General features: G+C 41.9%; 1 protein-coding gene across 6 annotated transcripts in view; it reads left to right on the plus strand.

Annotated features, from left to right (window-relative positions):
- The window catches only part of TUBGCP6 (tubulin gamma complex component 6), a 141,568-nt gene extending 130,778 nt beyond the window's left edge, over positions 1-10,790 (plus strand). For all 6 annotated transcript variants that reach the window (XM_085894657.1, XM_085894655.1, XM_085894656.1 and 3 more), the window contains 3 exons: positions 430-643; positions 1,129-1,325; positions 10,297-10,790. In XM_085894657.1, coding sequence (XP_085750783.1) covers positions 430-643; positions 1,129-1,325; positions 10,297-10,403 — 518 coding nt within the window. In that variant the 3' untranslated portion in view covers positions 10,404-10,790. The remainder of the gene's footprint in view (positions 1-429; positions 644-1,128; positions 1,326-10,296) is intronic.
- Positions 10,791-14,560: the final 3,770 nt, after the last annotated feature.

Below are 14,560 nucleotides of genomic sequence, written 5' to 3' on the forward strand. Positions count from 1 at the left end.
AATTCTGATAAATCCCACACACTCACTCACTTTCCGAAAGGACCATCTGGAAAACTTTCCCATCTACTTTCTTAACACTCCTTTTGAAGTTCAGTCACTCAAACCTCTTGCCTCTTGATTAAAGCCTGTTGACACAAAATTCAAAATCCTCTGAAACATGATTTTAAATGTGAATACTGTGAGTGTAAATCTTATCCTTCAAGAAGCACTGCTTATTTGCTCAGTGCCTGTTTGCTTTGTACCCACACCCGCTTACTTTGCAAAAGCTGCTGAGGTCATGTTAAAACAGATTTGGAATTGGAGACAAAAGCAGGAGAGCTGTATTGTGTACTTTGATATAATGCCATTTTATAATGATTCTTGTGAAGAACCGAAAAAAGTAACCACAAGTGTTTACTGATTCATAATGAGGTGTTCTTGACTTTTCAGACTTGGTGGATTGTGCAGCAACATCTGCCGAGTTCCGTGGCTTACACCTGTTTCGCCAAGAGATGCAACACTTTGTGAGAGTCATTCAGGAGTACATTGTGACGCAGATACTGCATGTAACATGGAGCGAATTTCATCAGAGACTTGGTTCCATTACCAACCTTGATGATTTATGTCGCATACATTCTGAGTACCTCAACAATGCCATTTTTAGGTTAGTTTATGCATATATACTCATCACTCATTGATAACATTTCATTTATAACAGTGGAATCTTTAATCTTGGTTCACTTCGGAAGATACAAAATGAAAGAATACTATGTTATTCTGGAAAGAATGCTGCCCTCGCAGCGGATTTGAGTTTTCACCACTTGGTGTGCGTGTGCGTGTGCGCGAGCGCGTGCGTGTGTTTAGTTGCACCCAGGTTTACTTATTTTTGCACCCAGGATAAATATATGCATTCAGTTTGTAAAGCTTTTTGGCACTGCATTGAAGGGGAACTAATTGTATTTTTAGTCTTTACACTGAGAGTTGTAGTTTTATCTTCATCAATGTTTGGATGTGTAAATTTTTCACAAGTCCCAAATCATTTTCATGTGTAATTGTTTTACAAGTCCAAAAGCATTGCTCCCATTTGCTGCTGATGACATGATGCTGTGGTTCCACTTGTAAGTATCTTGTGATGTCTTTTATTGGCAGGGCACTGCTGACGGCCAAAGCAGCTCCTGTGATGAACGTAATTTTGGGCATTTTCAAAGTGATTTTGAAGTTCAGGAATGAGCTCGTGTCACATCAATGGGACCTGGGCCAGCAGGGATCTATTTCCCACCCAAATTTCAGAGCACTGCAGGAGTCATTTGAAGCCTTCAAGAACTATTCCAACTTCTTGTACAAAGGTAACGGTCACAAAGACAGGAAAGAAAAGAACTGATGAGGCTTGAAAGAGAGCATGTTTGTGGAATGGGTTGATGAGAGTGATAGAGAAAAAGTGATTAAGCAAAGTGTGGTCGTGGTAGAGAAAAAGAGGAAATGGAAGAAGGGGGGAAGGAGTTCACACCATTCAAATTCTGTAGCCTGTGTACAATGAACACCTGACTGGGGGAAAATATACGAAGCAGGTTGTCTGGTGTTGGCTTTGCGGTTAGGGTGGCTGGCTTGGGATCTTCGGGTCCTGAGTTCGAGTCCCGTTGGCTGCTAAATTAACACCGTGTGGGGATGACTCAGCCTGTCATCCTTCTGAGGTCGGTGAAATGAGTACCAGTGTACTGGTATAGGGGCACAGCATCAGCGGCATAATCGTGCCCCAACAGAATGATAGCTACCTGGCAGCCAAGCTGCCATGCACAAGAAGAATCTAAGAAGCAAGAGAAATTGTGAAGTACAATTTAAGGAACTGTTGGGATAGTGTTTTGGTAAAAAATGTAAGGGCTGTCTTTGGTGGGCAAGTTTTATATTTCATCAGGGTCCATGGTATTCATATTTGGGCTTTTTTATAGAGGGAAAGGGGCACGGGGGTATATATGGTTCCTGTATATTAAGGTTCACTCTTAATTTACTACACTCAACTTGACAAAGGGGATCACTTTTTTTTAACATTGTCCTCTTTCAATCTACAGCTAAACATTATAAAAGTTGATATTGTCCTGCCATACATGACATTATGGTAAATATCTAATCTCTCGCAACTATTGACAATGATTGGAGCTGCCTGAACATCATTATCTGTTTTCAGGATGTAGCATCACCTTGACCTCTGATTATTCTGCTTATCATGGCATGGCTAGTTCTTTCTGATTTGCTTCTCATGTTTTTGAGTGCCTAAGGGTTTGTCTTTTTAAATCGAACAACATCTCACTCGGAACTAAGATATGTCTCCAAGGCTGTTTTGACTCCCTGGTTGAACAGTGCCTAAACCTGGATGCTTTGTGGTGGGTGTGTCTGAAAATTTTGCAATCTACGAGAAGGACATACCAATCTCCAGACACCTCCCTTGTATTCTTTACACAAATAACATTAAGTTGTGCTGGAGCACACAAAACTCTGCTGAACCCTAACACTATGTAAGATGGAAGTTCTGCTTGAGGCTCAATTTTACTTGGCTGGTCACATGATTCAGATGGAAGACTATGTTTGAAAGCAACTCCTTTTTTCCACAAGCTCTCTGTTCACCATTAACCACACTCCACACCTTCATTAAAATTACCTTCGGTATCAACACAATTAAAACTAGAACTGTGAGCAGTGATTATCTACTGCCAAACCACATTTTAAAACTAGAACCAATATAGATACCAAACTACATAACTGATGACATCGTTGTCAATAAATTTTCCTCATGGATAGATAGTTGATCATATGTTTAAAGTTTCGTATCAATCGGTTAAGCAGTTTCTGAAAAGGAGGTTTAATTGGTCGGTTGAGTGGTTTCGGAGAAGAAGTTTTTCAAAGTTTTTCCTTCAATCCATTATCACTACCAAACCTTGTGACTGATGATGTCATCATTGTCAAAAATTCCCACGTGGGTCGTCGATCATATGTGTAAAGTTTCTTATCGATCAGTTCAGCCATTTAGAAGAAGAGGATTTTAAAGTTTTTCCTTGAATCCAATATGGCTGCCAAACTGTCTGACCAATCACAACCATTTTGCGATATGCATTACATCATGAGCTTTCTATAAGTGTATGAAGTTTGAGCGTCATCGGTATGACCGTGTCTGAGATCAGGCTTACGAAAAACCCAAGAGAATAATAATAATAACCCTAACAATAACATCAAGTCTTCCAAGTCAATTTGGAAGCCCAACAAACCTTACTTATTTAATGTGGAAACTACCACCTCAAAAATGTCATTGTTTTTCTTTCTGCCAAATAAAAGGTCATGGATAACAATCCATAGATCACTTCAACATGTTGCTCATACTATGAAGGCTTATGAAACAGCATCAACCACACAGCTTGAGATGCATGTGTTATTATTGAACCGATTGATCTCCGGATTCCACAAATGCGGTTATGATTGCCAAAGTCAAATTGGACTCTTTAGTTTTGAATTGAGCAAGGTTACATCAAGGTCTAAATTCTCACATGCCCTGACTGGTTAACACCGAAAGGTCATAATATCTACCAACCTACCAAGCGGACATGGATGGAGATGAAAGTAATCGGGAGGGTGCAAAATGGAGCAGCAACCAAGAGATACACCTGTGAAAATACACCTCTTGAAGCAGCTCTTTCATACACTCTGGATAAGAGAAGCAAAAACAAAGGGGGAAAAAATGAAAATGACAATTTGTGCCACATTTCCTGGCTGCTAAATGGTGCAATAACGATTACCGTACATTTCACACAAAATACGACGAAATTAACTTGCATTTCACACAAAATATTGCAAAAAACGAAATTCGTCAAGGTGCCAACTTACTCTTCCAAAAGATGCTGTGGGATTCTTAACGTTCACCAGTGAATGCTAGCAGACTTCCCAAAGGAGAGCATACCTTGTGTGGACAGTGCGAAGTTGAGTGCATCTAATCTGATCTATCTTGTCGGGCCCCTAATATACAGTGTGTCCGAAAATGTATATCCAGTAAACCCTCAAATATCGCGGGTTCTAAATTGGAGATTTTGACCAATTCCAGGCAACCTATTGTGTTCCAATTTAGTTTTTGTGGTATTTCATTTCAGCCAATTGCAGATTTGTGCTGAGATGAGTCATTGCTTGCGTTCATGTATACGATTACCTCTCATCACGAACCTTTTATTCTGCACCGTTAATTGGAGTAATCGGCCCAGCATACAGAACAAAGCTAATTTTAATAATGAATCGCCATTGAACAGTCATCTAGTAGTCACACAATACTTAATAATCATGCCCAAACATAAAATGATGGACAAAATTAATTGTACCAAAAGGAACAGAAAGGTTATGACATTGTGTGAAAAACTTGAATTGTTTGATACAATGGCAAGAGGTGAAAGTGGTGGTGATTTACCCCTTTGCGTGGACCTACGTGTGGGAGAAATCACTGCGGATTTAGCTATTTGAGTAGACCGGTGATACGAGATAAATAATTGCAGATTTACCAATGTTTCCACGAGGCACCCGGAGCCAAAGGCTCCAGTACAACTATAACATACCATGATGCTCCAAAGAACAACCCTCAGCAACTCATGGAACTAATCAAAGTGGAGGGATTTATGCCGGAGCTGCGGAGCATGTTTTAATGCCAAAGAGATGGGATTATTTTGGAAGAGGATGCTATCTCCTACCTTGATATATAAGCAGGAAAGATCTGCTCCAGATCAAGGTGCCTCAGGATCGTCTTACCCTTCTTATATGTGGCAATGCAGCAGGCAACTTCGTCGTGCTCCCGATGATCCAATGGCCTTCACAAGTTCGAAATCCACAACTTTCTAACCTCCACCCTCCCCTCTCTAGGGCATCATCATCATCATCATCATCATCATCATCATCATCATCATCATCATCATCATCATCCCTAGCTAATTCTTGTGTTTTCTATATACGGCAGAGTACGTAATGTGTTTATCCTCACACACCTCCCTGTTTAAAAATTTTTTTTAAAGGTAAAACTATTGTTTTTGTTCATTCCTTCCACCACCAAAGGTGAAGGAGGTTGTGTTTTCACCTCTCTCTGTTTGTTTGTTACTTGGCGAAATCTTCGATTTTGTCAAGTACGTTGGTCTGTTCCGTTTGTTGGTTTGTTTGTTTGTTTGTCCGGTCGTCTACAGCCCAAACGGCTGGACCAGTCGTTCTTAAATTTTTACACCTGATAGGCAATCCACCTGAGACGGTCCGCGTCCAAACCCCGTCTTAATCGGACTAAACGTCGCGACGTGACGTCACACAAGGTGAAAACACATTTTTGGACATAACTCGGTGACCGGACGGAAGTCGTGGCGACTTCCGGTTGACGCCAAATTAAACTTCATTCAAATATCTAAATGATTACTAAATGCATCTTATTACAAATTACGCATAGTTTTCGCAAGCGTATGACGTCAAAGTTTTGCCTATTGACGTCATTTTTAAAAAAATATTTACGCTCGTGTGCAGCCGAAACTACTGAACCAATCGTTCTCAAATTTTAACACGTGATAGACAATCTTGCTGAAATAGTCTGGGATCAAATCACGTCATAATCGCACTTAACGTCATGACGTTACGTCAAAAAAAAGGTGAAAACAAGCTTTTGAACATAACTCAGTAACCGGAAGCCGTAGCGACTTCCTGTTGACGCCAAAACAAACTTCAATGGAATATCTAAATGTTTTAAAATGCATGTTAGTACAAATTATGCACAGTTTTCGCAAGTGTATGACGTCAAAGTTTTTAGCTATTGGCGTGATTTAAAAAAAATTCTATTCGTTCTACAGGTCAAAATTCTTAACCGATTTGGATGAAATTTTAACAGCTGATAGAAATCCACAGTGCAAAAGGATATGTGACTTTTGGTGATGTTCAAGATCAGGATTCTGCATCACTTTATATTATCGCCCATTATAAACCAATGGGGAATTTTGTGAATTACACATGGCTATTTCTCAAACAGTTTTGCACTTATTATATTGAAACTTAAACTGTCTATTTATGCATGTAATATTAACATGTGTACAAAGTTGATCGAAATTGACCCAAGGTCAAGGTGTCACCCAAAACATGAAAAACACACATAAAATACATATTTTTGTTTTACAACACATTTCAAACCTGATAACGGGATCGTAAAGCTGGTTGAAAAGCAATGTTCCTAGGTATTTTGAAATGTTTTCTACGATCAGAATGAAGGCAACAAGCACCGATGATAAGTTGTTGAATGTCACATGATGGCTTTAAATGAGTTGTGAAAATTTTCAATCTGCTGCCGTTACCATGACAACGTGCGCCTGATAATTGTTATTTGTGACTTAGCGTCATTTTATTAATGTACGAACAAATAAACACCACACATTCCATGACATTACAGCTTGGACCACCACACGGAAAGGTCAACTAATTCGCCAAGTGTCGTGCTAAGCACGATTTTTCATTATCTTGCCAAAACGAAGTTTTTGCAAGATATGTTAGTCAGCTTGTTTGGTTTTTTTTGGTTTGTTTGTTTGTTTGTTTGTCTGTAATCACGTATAAAAAATTCTGCAGAGCACAGTTCTCATTGGAAATTTTTGTAACTTCGCATATCAGAGGCCTATAGAGGTCCCTTTCAGTGCACAAAATTTTGAATGTCAAGTTCAAAGGTCAAGGTCACTTTGTCGCAAATCAGGGGAGTCGACGAAACCCTTATTTTTTGAGCAATTTTGATCGGATCGTCTTCAAACTTCATAGGAATATAGTTCATGGTCTGGCGCTCAGCTGATTAATTTTTGGTGGCGATTGGCCTTGACCTTCATATGTTTTTTTTTTTTTGGTCTGTAATCACGTATAAATCACTCTGCAGGGCACAGTTATCATTGGAAATTTTTGTAACTTCGCATATCAGAGGCCTATAGAGGTCCCTTTCAGCGCATAAAATTTTGAAGGTCAAGGTCACTTTGTCGCAAATCAGGGGAGTCGACGAAACCCCTATTTTTTGAGTAATTTTGATCGGATCGTCTTCAAACTTCATGGGAATATAGTTCATGGTCTGGCGCTCAGCTGATTAATTTTTGGTGGCGATTGGCTTTGACCTTCATGGTTAGCGCCTGAGGTCAAACATATTTGATCCCAACGTCAAATTTTCAAGTTTTAGGAACCATATCGTGTAGTACCTCAAATTGAACACCTCGATAAGTGCTTTCTAGATATGTCAAGCTTGAGACATTATGACATCATTTGGTGACGTTATGAGGCAAAAGCATATTTTTCATGGTTACTCTGTAGAACGATTCTCATCGGAATCTCTCTTAGGCAGATATTTCTCAAGGAGTCGCTCCTGGTGGATAGCAGCTCTGTTCACCTCAGTGTGACCTTAAAGAAGTCACACGTGGTCACCTTTTGGCAGGATACGGGTCACCCTGCGGGTGACATTGGTTTATTTGTTTGTTTGTCTGTCTGTGCAGGACATCCCAAAAAGTTGTGGATGGATCCGGATGAAATTTGGTGGGCAGGTTGGTTGTGCAACAAGGATGAACTGATTAGATTTTGGTGAAGATCCGAATCCGGATCTGATACTTTTTAAATTGATTTTTCACCATTGAGAGATCGAACTCAGCTGATATATAGCATGATATCTCAAAAAAAATTGTGGACGGATTTGGATCAAACTTGGTGGACAGGTTGGGTGTGTGGCAATGACAAACTGATTCTATTTTGGTGAAGATCAGAATCCAGATTCGATTGCTTGAATTTTTTCAGTGATTCTTCACCATTGAGGGATGGGGTCAAAAATGATAAATAATTTGATATCTCAAAAAGTTGTGGACAGATTCGGATTGAAACTTGGTGGATATGTTAGGTGTTTGACAAGGAATTGATTCAATTTTGGTGAAGATTCGGATCTGGATCTGATAAGTTTTTTTCAGTGATTCTTCACCATTGAGAGATCGGGCCAAAAACGAAATACTGTAAAGCACGATATCTCAAATAGTTGTTGACGGATTCAGATGAAACTTGCTGGTGACAAGGCCAAATTGATTCGATTATGGTGAACATCTGAATCCAGATCTGGATATGAGATTTTTTGAATTTTCAAAGTGACTAGCAGATTACCCACCCTACAGGCGATCTTGTTCCAAGCATACAACACGTTCTTCTGACCCATACCTTTATTTGGGCGGTGCATAGGCAACTGAGAGCTCTGTTTAGGCAAAAAAAAAGAAAAATAAACCCTGGTTATGTGCATGAAGCAAAAACATACCTACTGCTTATAATTCAAAACACCTCACCATACTGGAAAACGTGGAGGCAGGAATACTGGACTGTAAATGGTGGAGACTGTCATTCCCTCCCCCACCTGGAGGCGATGCTACATGATACACATTTACATAGGGAATTTGCGTCCTTCCCTCTGCAAGACAACCAGCAAAGATAAAAAACACCGTGAAACATTATTTGGAGCCATGCCATAGAAAGTGTGGATGTAATCTGCCCAGAACTGTAGGAGGAGTATTGCGACAATCACACGCACAAACCATGTCCATGAATTATAGTAAGGATTCTTCACCATTGAGGGATATGGCCAAAAACAATATGTAGTATGATATTTCAAAACGTGATTGGGCCTGATATGTTATGCTCGATCAGGCATTGCGTGGCCGAGGTATGCACTCTACCGACTGCCCTTCTTGTTTTTGGGTCGCCAAAACAGGTTACCCTTATTGTCAGTAATTCTGTCTGTTTGTTTGTTTGGATGTTTGGATGTTTGTTCGTTTGTCATCAGCATAATTGGTAGTAAACGTGGGTCGATTTTGACCAAACTCGGGTGGTAGGTACATCTTATGACCTCGTGCTTTGGAAATTGTGATGGTTGCTAGGGACGCTTTGGTTCCCTAGCAACAGCCAAAAAACCTTCAAAATCGGTACCGTTCACGCGAAATCAATTCCGAAAGCCATTATCCCATGTAGGCTAATGAAATTTGGCATGCATCATCTACAGGTGATGCTCTACCAAATATATTCTGGTTTTTGTGATATATGGAATAGTTTACCCGCAGCACCCCCTACAAATGGGGTATGCCCGGAAATTGGCGAAAATTGAAGGCCCCCTAACGACCAGGTGAGTGCATCGATCCGAATGAAACTTTGCAGCTTCATAACACGCAATGAGTACTACAACTTTGCCTCAGGACATATTGATCGATATTGCTTAGGTCAGGGGTCAAAGGGCAAAAATCGATAATATGCGAGAGCTGGAGGTGCCTTCGCGCCAAATGCTACTCCTCCGAGGGTTATTGTCGGATGGTCATGAAAAGTCACACTAATCATCTGGGATGCATTGTGCACAAACTATCGAGCCGGATTTTCGATTTATATCTTTATTCACCCACAGCACCCCCTCGAACTTTGGGGATTTCCGACATCAAACCGCATTTTCGGTACTTTTCATTCAAATTAATACCGAGTAGTTATTTATGTAATTGTTTATGGATTCTCAAATTGTAAATGAACAATTTAACTGAAAGTGCAGATTTACCCCTTTGAGTGGACCGGTGCTTTAACTTGTGAACCAGTGATGGGATTTTGACCAAACTTGGTATAAGTATATATTATGATGCAAAGATTAACTGAATAGATTTCTGCAGCTAGGGGTCAGAGGTCATCTCAGATAAAATATGACACTTAAGAACAACTGAACAATTTAAATCTAAATTTAAATCAAATTTAGAACAAGTATGTATAAACCTCCGTCAGTGCGTCCATCCATGATCGATTATATTTGTTTCTAAAAGATCAAGAGTCAGAGGTCACATCATAACTCCTGTATTGTAATGCCATTAGCTATGGGATTTCAACTAAACTAAGTACATGTACCATGATGCATATGTACAGATTAGATATTATGGTCAAATGGTCTTGAAGTTTTAGGTCAAATTTAGAAAAAGCAAAGACAATGTGAGTGGAGGCATATCGGTCAATGTCGCGACGTTAAATTGTCTAGTTTTAATTCTGTACAGATTGCTAATTATTTCAGGCAGACAAAATTATCTCTATCTGCTTCTCGTAAATGAGAAACGACATTGCATTTACCCTTATCGTCTGGTCGCGGTGTTCCATCAATGGTCATTGGTGCAAGGAAGTGTGTTGTCCCATGAGTTTTGAATTTTAGAGTGGTGGTGTAGGTTCGATTGAGATAATCTTGTCGGAGAGTTTTGTTCCTGTGCTCATTCATGTCCAACAGTTGGTGTGTTTCCAACCCCCCCCCCACCCCCCCGGCAGTGGTTGTTAAACTGGTGCAGAGAGGATACCAGCCCCACCTCGAGGACTTTTTACTGAGATTGAACTTCAACAGTTACTACTGTGCAGACAAGGTGCTGACGACGTGATTGTCACCTGGAACTCCCTGGCGTTCCTCTTTTGGCCGCAACCAGTGTTACTTTATGATGTAACTGCGCTTTACTTTGTTTGTAATCGTAATTTTCACTGACCCCCCCCCCCACCCCTCATCCTGCCTTCCCTTCCCCCTGGTTTCTTCCAATTTTCATTAACCTGTCGAGTTTATTTTTGCACATTTATTGTAGATACGTTAATATACATAAAGCTAAAGGACAGTAAGAGATGTACCTCATGGTGCATATTGTTCCAAACCCAATAACAGCCTTTACAACAAGTTGGATTTGGACTTGCTGTCTTGTTTTTTTAATGTTCAACAATATTCGATTGATTAAACATCTAATTACCTCTGCCACTGAAGGTGGATGAAGGTTATGTTCTCCCCCTTGTTTGTCCATCTTTCTGTGAACAGGATATCTCAAAAAGTTATTCACCGATTCGGACGAAACTTGGTGGACAGGTTAGGTGTGCGATGAGGAGGAATTTCTTTTGATTTCGGTGTGGATCCGAATCCGGATAGATTTTTTTTTGTGATTCTTCCCCATTGAAAGATGGGCAAAAACGATATATAGCTCAAAAGTTATGGACAGATTACAACACTTGGTGGATGAGTTAGTTCGGTGACCAGAAAAAACTGATTAGATTTTGGTGTGTGACAAGGACAAATAGTCTGGATGCAGATGTGGCCGATCAGTGGGATACAAAACGTAAACTGTTCAACCAAGCAGAGGTATGCGCTCTACCCAGTGCCATTCTATTTGTTTGCTGTGATGGTGTGTGCATATAGACTGGAGTGGCGGTGCTGGTGGTTATTGGCTCAAATCCTTATTGAGACTTATTTACACACCGTACCAAAACCTAGAATTGTATTATTTCCCCATATTGTGCTTTTCATTTTATGTCTCATGTTTTAGGGTAGCATTAGCCTTACAGCCTGTGGTACCCTATTGTTTCTGTTCTGTTTATTACCTCTGCCACCGAAGGTGAAGGAGGTTATGTTTTCACCCCTCTCTGTCTCTTTGGCATTGTTTGTTTGTTTGTGTGCAGGATATCTCAAAAAGTTGTGCACAGATCCGGATGAAATTTGGTGGGCAGGTTGAGTGTGCGACAATGACGAACTGATGAGATTTTGGTGAAGATCCAGATCCAGATCAGACTATGAGAATTTTTTTCAGTGATTCTTCACTGTTGAGAGATAGGATCAAAAATGATATATACCTTAACATCTCAAAAAGTTGTGGACGGATTTGGACGAAACTGGGTGGACACATTGGATGTGTGACAAGGAAGAATTGATTTAATTTTGGTGAAGATCCGAATCCAATAATTTTTTCAGTGATTCTTCACCGTTGAGAGATAGGGTCCAACTAATATATAGCACGATATATCAAAAAGTTGTGGACGGATTCGAATGAAACTTGGTGGACAGTTTGGGTGTGTGACGAGGACGAAGTGATTAGATTTTGGTGAAGATCCGGATCCGGATCCAACTACTATAGTTTAAGTGATTCTTCACCATTGTGATGTAGGATCAAAAATGATATGTAGCACAATATCTCAAAATGTTGTGCACCGATTCGGACGAAACTTTGTGGACATGTTGGGTGTGCGACACAGAAGAATTGTTTCAATTTTGGTGAATATCTGAATCCGGATCCGGATCTGATAATTTCTTAAGTGATTCTTCACCATTGAGAGATCAGGCTAAACTAATATAGAGGACGATATCTAAAAAAGTTGTGAATGGATTTGGATAAAACTTGGTGGACACGCTCGGTGTGTGGCAAGGTGAAGATTCAATTTTGGTGAAGATTCGAATCCGGATCTGGATACGAAAATTATTTAATTTATAAAGTGATTCTTCACCATTGAGAGATCGGGCTAAAAACAATATAGTACTTTATAGCATGATATTTCAGAAATGTAATGGGCCCGATATGTTCTTGTGGATCAGGCATTGCACAGCGGAGGTATAAGTGCTCCCGCATGCTTTTTTCGTATTAATTTAGATTCTTCATCCCATTTTGGACTTTTGTTGCTTGATTATTTCTTCAACGTTGCACCGGTCGCCTCTCCCCTGCTGGTCTGTTCGTACCATAAGTCGGACCATTCCTTCCGTTCGGGCACTCCCTGGACCAGTGAGTGACCTGTTTGCCCACACGCACGACAGACCTCTTTGCGCAGGTCTCGGTGTTGTGGTCGGCCACGGCTACGGCTCAGCACGCGGTAGTGCGCATTATACCTCACATTTCTCCCACTTGGCCATTCCGCTTGCCCGTTTACCTGGGCCGGCATTAGTTTAGCCTCCGTCTCAGCATGACGCTGTTCGATCAATGAACTGCAATGGGTTATATTGTTGCGGAGCCGGGCGTCGGTTGCGAGCACGACCGCTAGGTGGAGCAGTAGGGTCGACTCTACCGAACTCCCAGAATCTAGATCGTACTTTTCGGAAAACTCCAAAAGGTACGGATCTCTTACAGGACTGTGAACCGTCAATAAATCAACCGTGTGGTACAGGGTTATTTGCCAAACTTCAAAATACCTAGAGGCCCACGTGGCAAGCTACCGAGGATTCACACCCTCGACGGCACTCGTACGGGACGAGCCGTATGCGTGCTCGACCCCTGCGTAACCCAAGAGGATGGTTACCGAGGTCCCGTCGGTCCAAATGTCAAATTTGCCGCTTCCCAACTTTACCAACACGTACCGTGCTTAGCCAATGAAAGAAACACAAAAATGAGCTGAAACATTTAACAGGGGATTTATTTATAATTGGGGGGGGGGGGACAGGGGGGAGCATGCAAGGAGCAGAGTTATCCGATTATAAGAAATGCAGTATGTACAAGGCAAAAAGCACTTAACCATTCCTACTTAAAGACTGGCCAACAGACAAACGCACACCCAAAAGAAACGAAAGGGACCTTCCCGCCCCGTGCGGTTTTCGACGAGACGGGCGAACCAGACCGGTGTCGAGATGCGGCCAGCCCAGCGCCAGCGAGATGCGACCAGTCCAGCGCCAGCGAGATGCGACCAGTCCAGCGCCAGCGAGATGCGTTCCGCGCTCAGCAGACAAGACGCTCCCGACACCACGCGGTCCCGTCTCTCTTGTCGTTCGAGGGAGGGCTTCTCTTCCCGACCACTCGCCTCCCGATTGGACGAGGGGTCCTCACGCGACTCGTGGTGGCCTCCCCATTGGCTGAGGCGCGCGTGTAGTGCTCGCCCTCCGCTCATTGGCTGGAGCTTCGAGCCAAAGTGACGGAAGCTCCGCCCACCTCCACGCCTTTGGCCATGTGCCTAATGGCGCTGGTGCTGAGTTGGAAACGGGGCGGGTGAGGCACCCGCCCCTTGCCGATTGGCATAGAGGGACGCCATGCCTATGTTAGGCTCTGCCCAGGCGCGTGCTTGCTGGCATGCGCGCGAAGAATGCCGCGAGCGTTATGGCGACCGGTCGAGTATGAGAAGGTGGCGTTGTTGTAGTGGATGTAGTAGTTGTAGCTGTAGTTGTAAGTGATGTAAAAATCCGAACTATCAAAATAACTCTGCAGCGCATGTATGTAATTCCCATTAGACACAGGTAGGGGGCCCTAACTGGAAACACACACTTATCGAAATAACTCAGCTACGGGGACGGCTGTCTGTGTGCACAAGGCTTCCAGATTCGTAACACTACCCCCTCCCCTTTTTACAGACTCGTCCCGAGTCTTCAAATTTTCATGTGACCAGCATGTGTAAGTTCTCCCCAGTACGATTTACCTGCGGATCCCTGAGTGCAACATTTCTTTTTTATACATGTCCCAAAAATAAATAACCTAATGCGCTGCGGAACTAAACTAACAGACTCACACGGACAACTTAACTACATTACCGGCGCTAAGACAAACCCACAGGTGGGTTAAACTTATTTAAAATTTTTACTAATATTTACACTAACCATGGCCCAGGACCTGTGATCTGCGGAGAAAAAGGCACAGCAAAGTCAACAGTTTTGTGTGGGTGAGTGCTCAGCAGCTGAAGGTCAGTCGTCCTCAGGCCTGCTCAAAAGGTCCCCCTTGAGTATCTCCGTGAACCTTCTTTTTATTCCTTTCATACCCCCAGCTGCTGGAGGCAACTCACCCTAACATGGCAGGCCATGCGCCATCCCACAGGTCAT

The sequence above is a fragment of the Eptatretus burgeri genome, chromosome 9, assembly GCF_056783735.1.
Source record: "Eptatretus burgeri isolate ZD-2024b chromosome 9, Ebu_testis_v1, whole genome shotgun sequence".
NCBI lineage: Eukaryota > Metazoa > Chordata > Myxini > Myxiniformes > Myxinidae > Eptatretus > Eptatretus burgeri.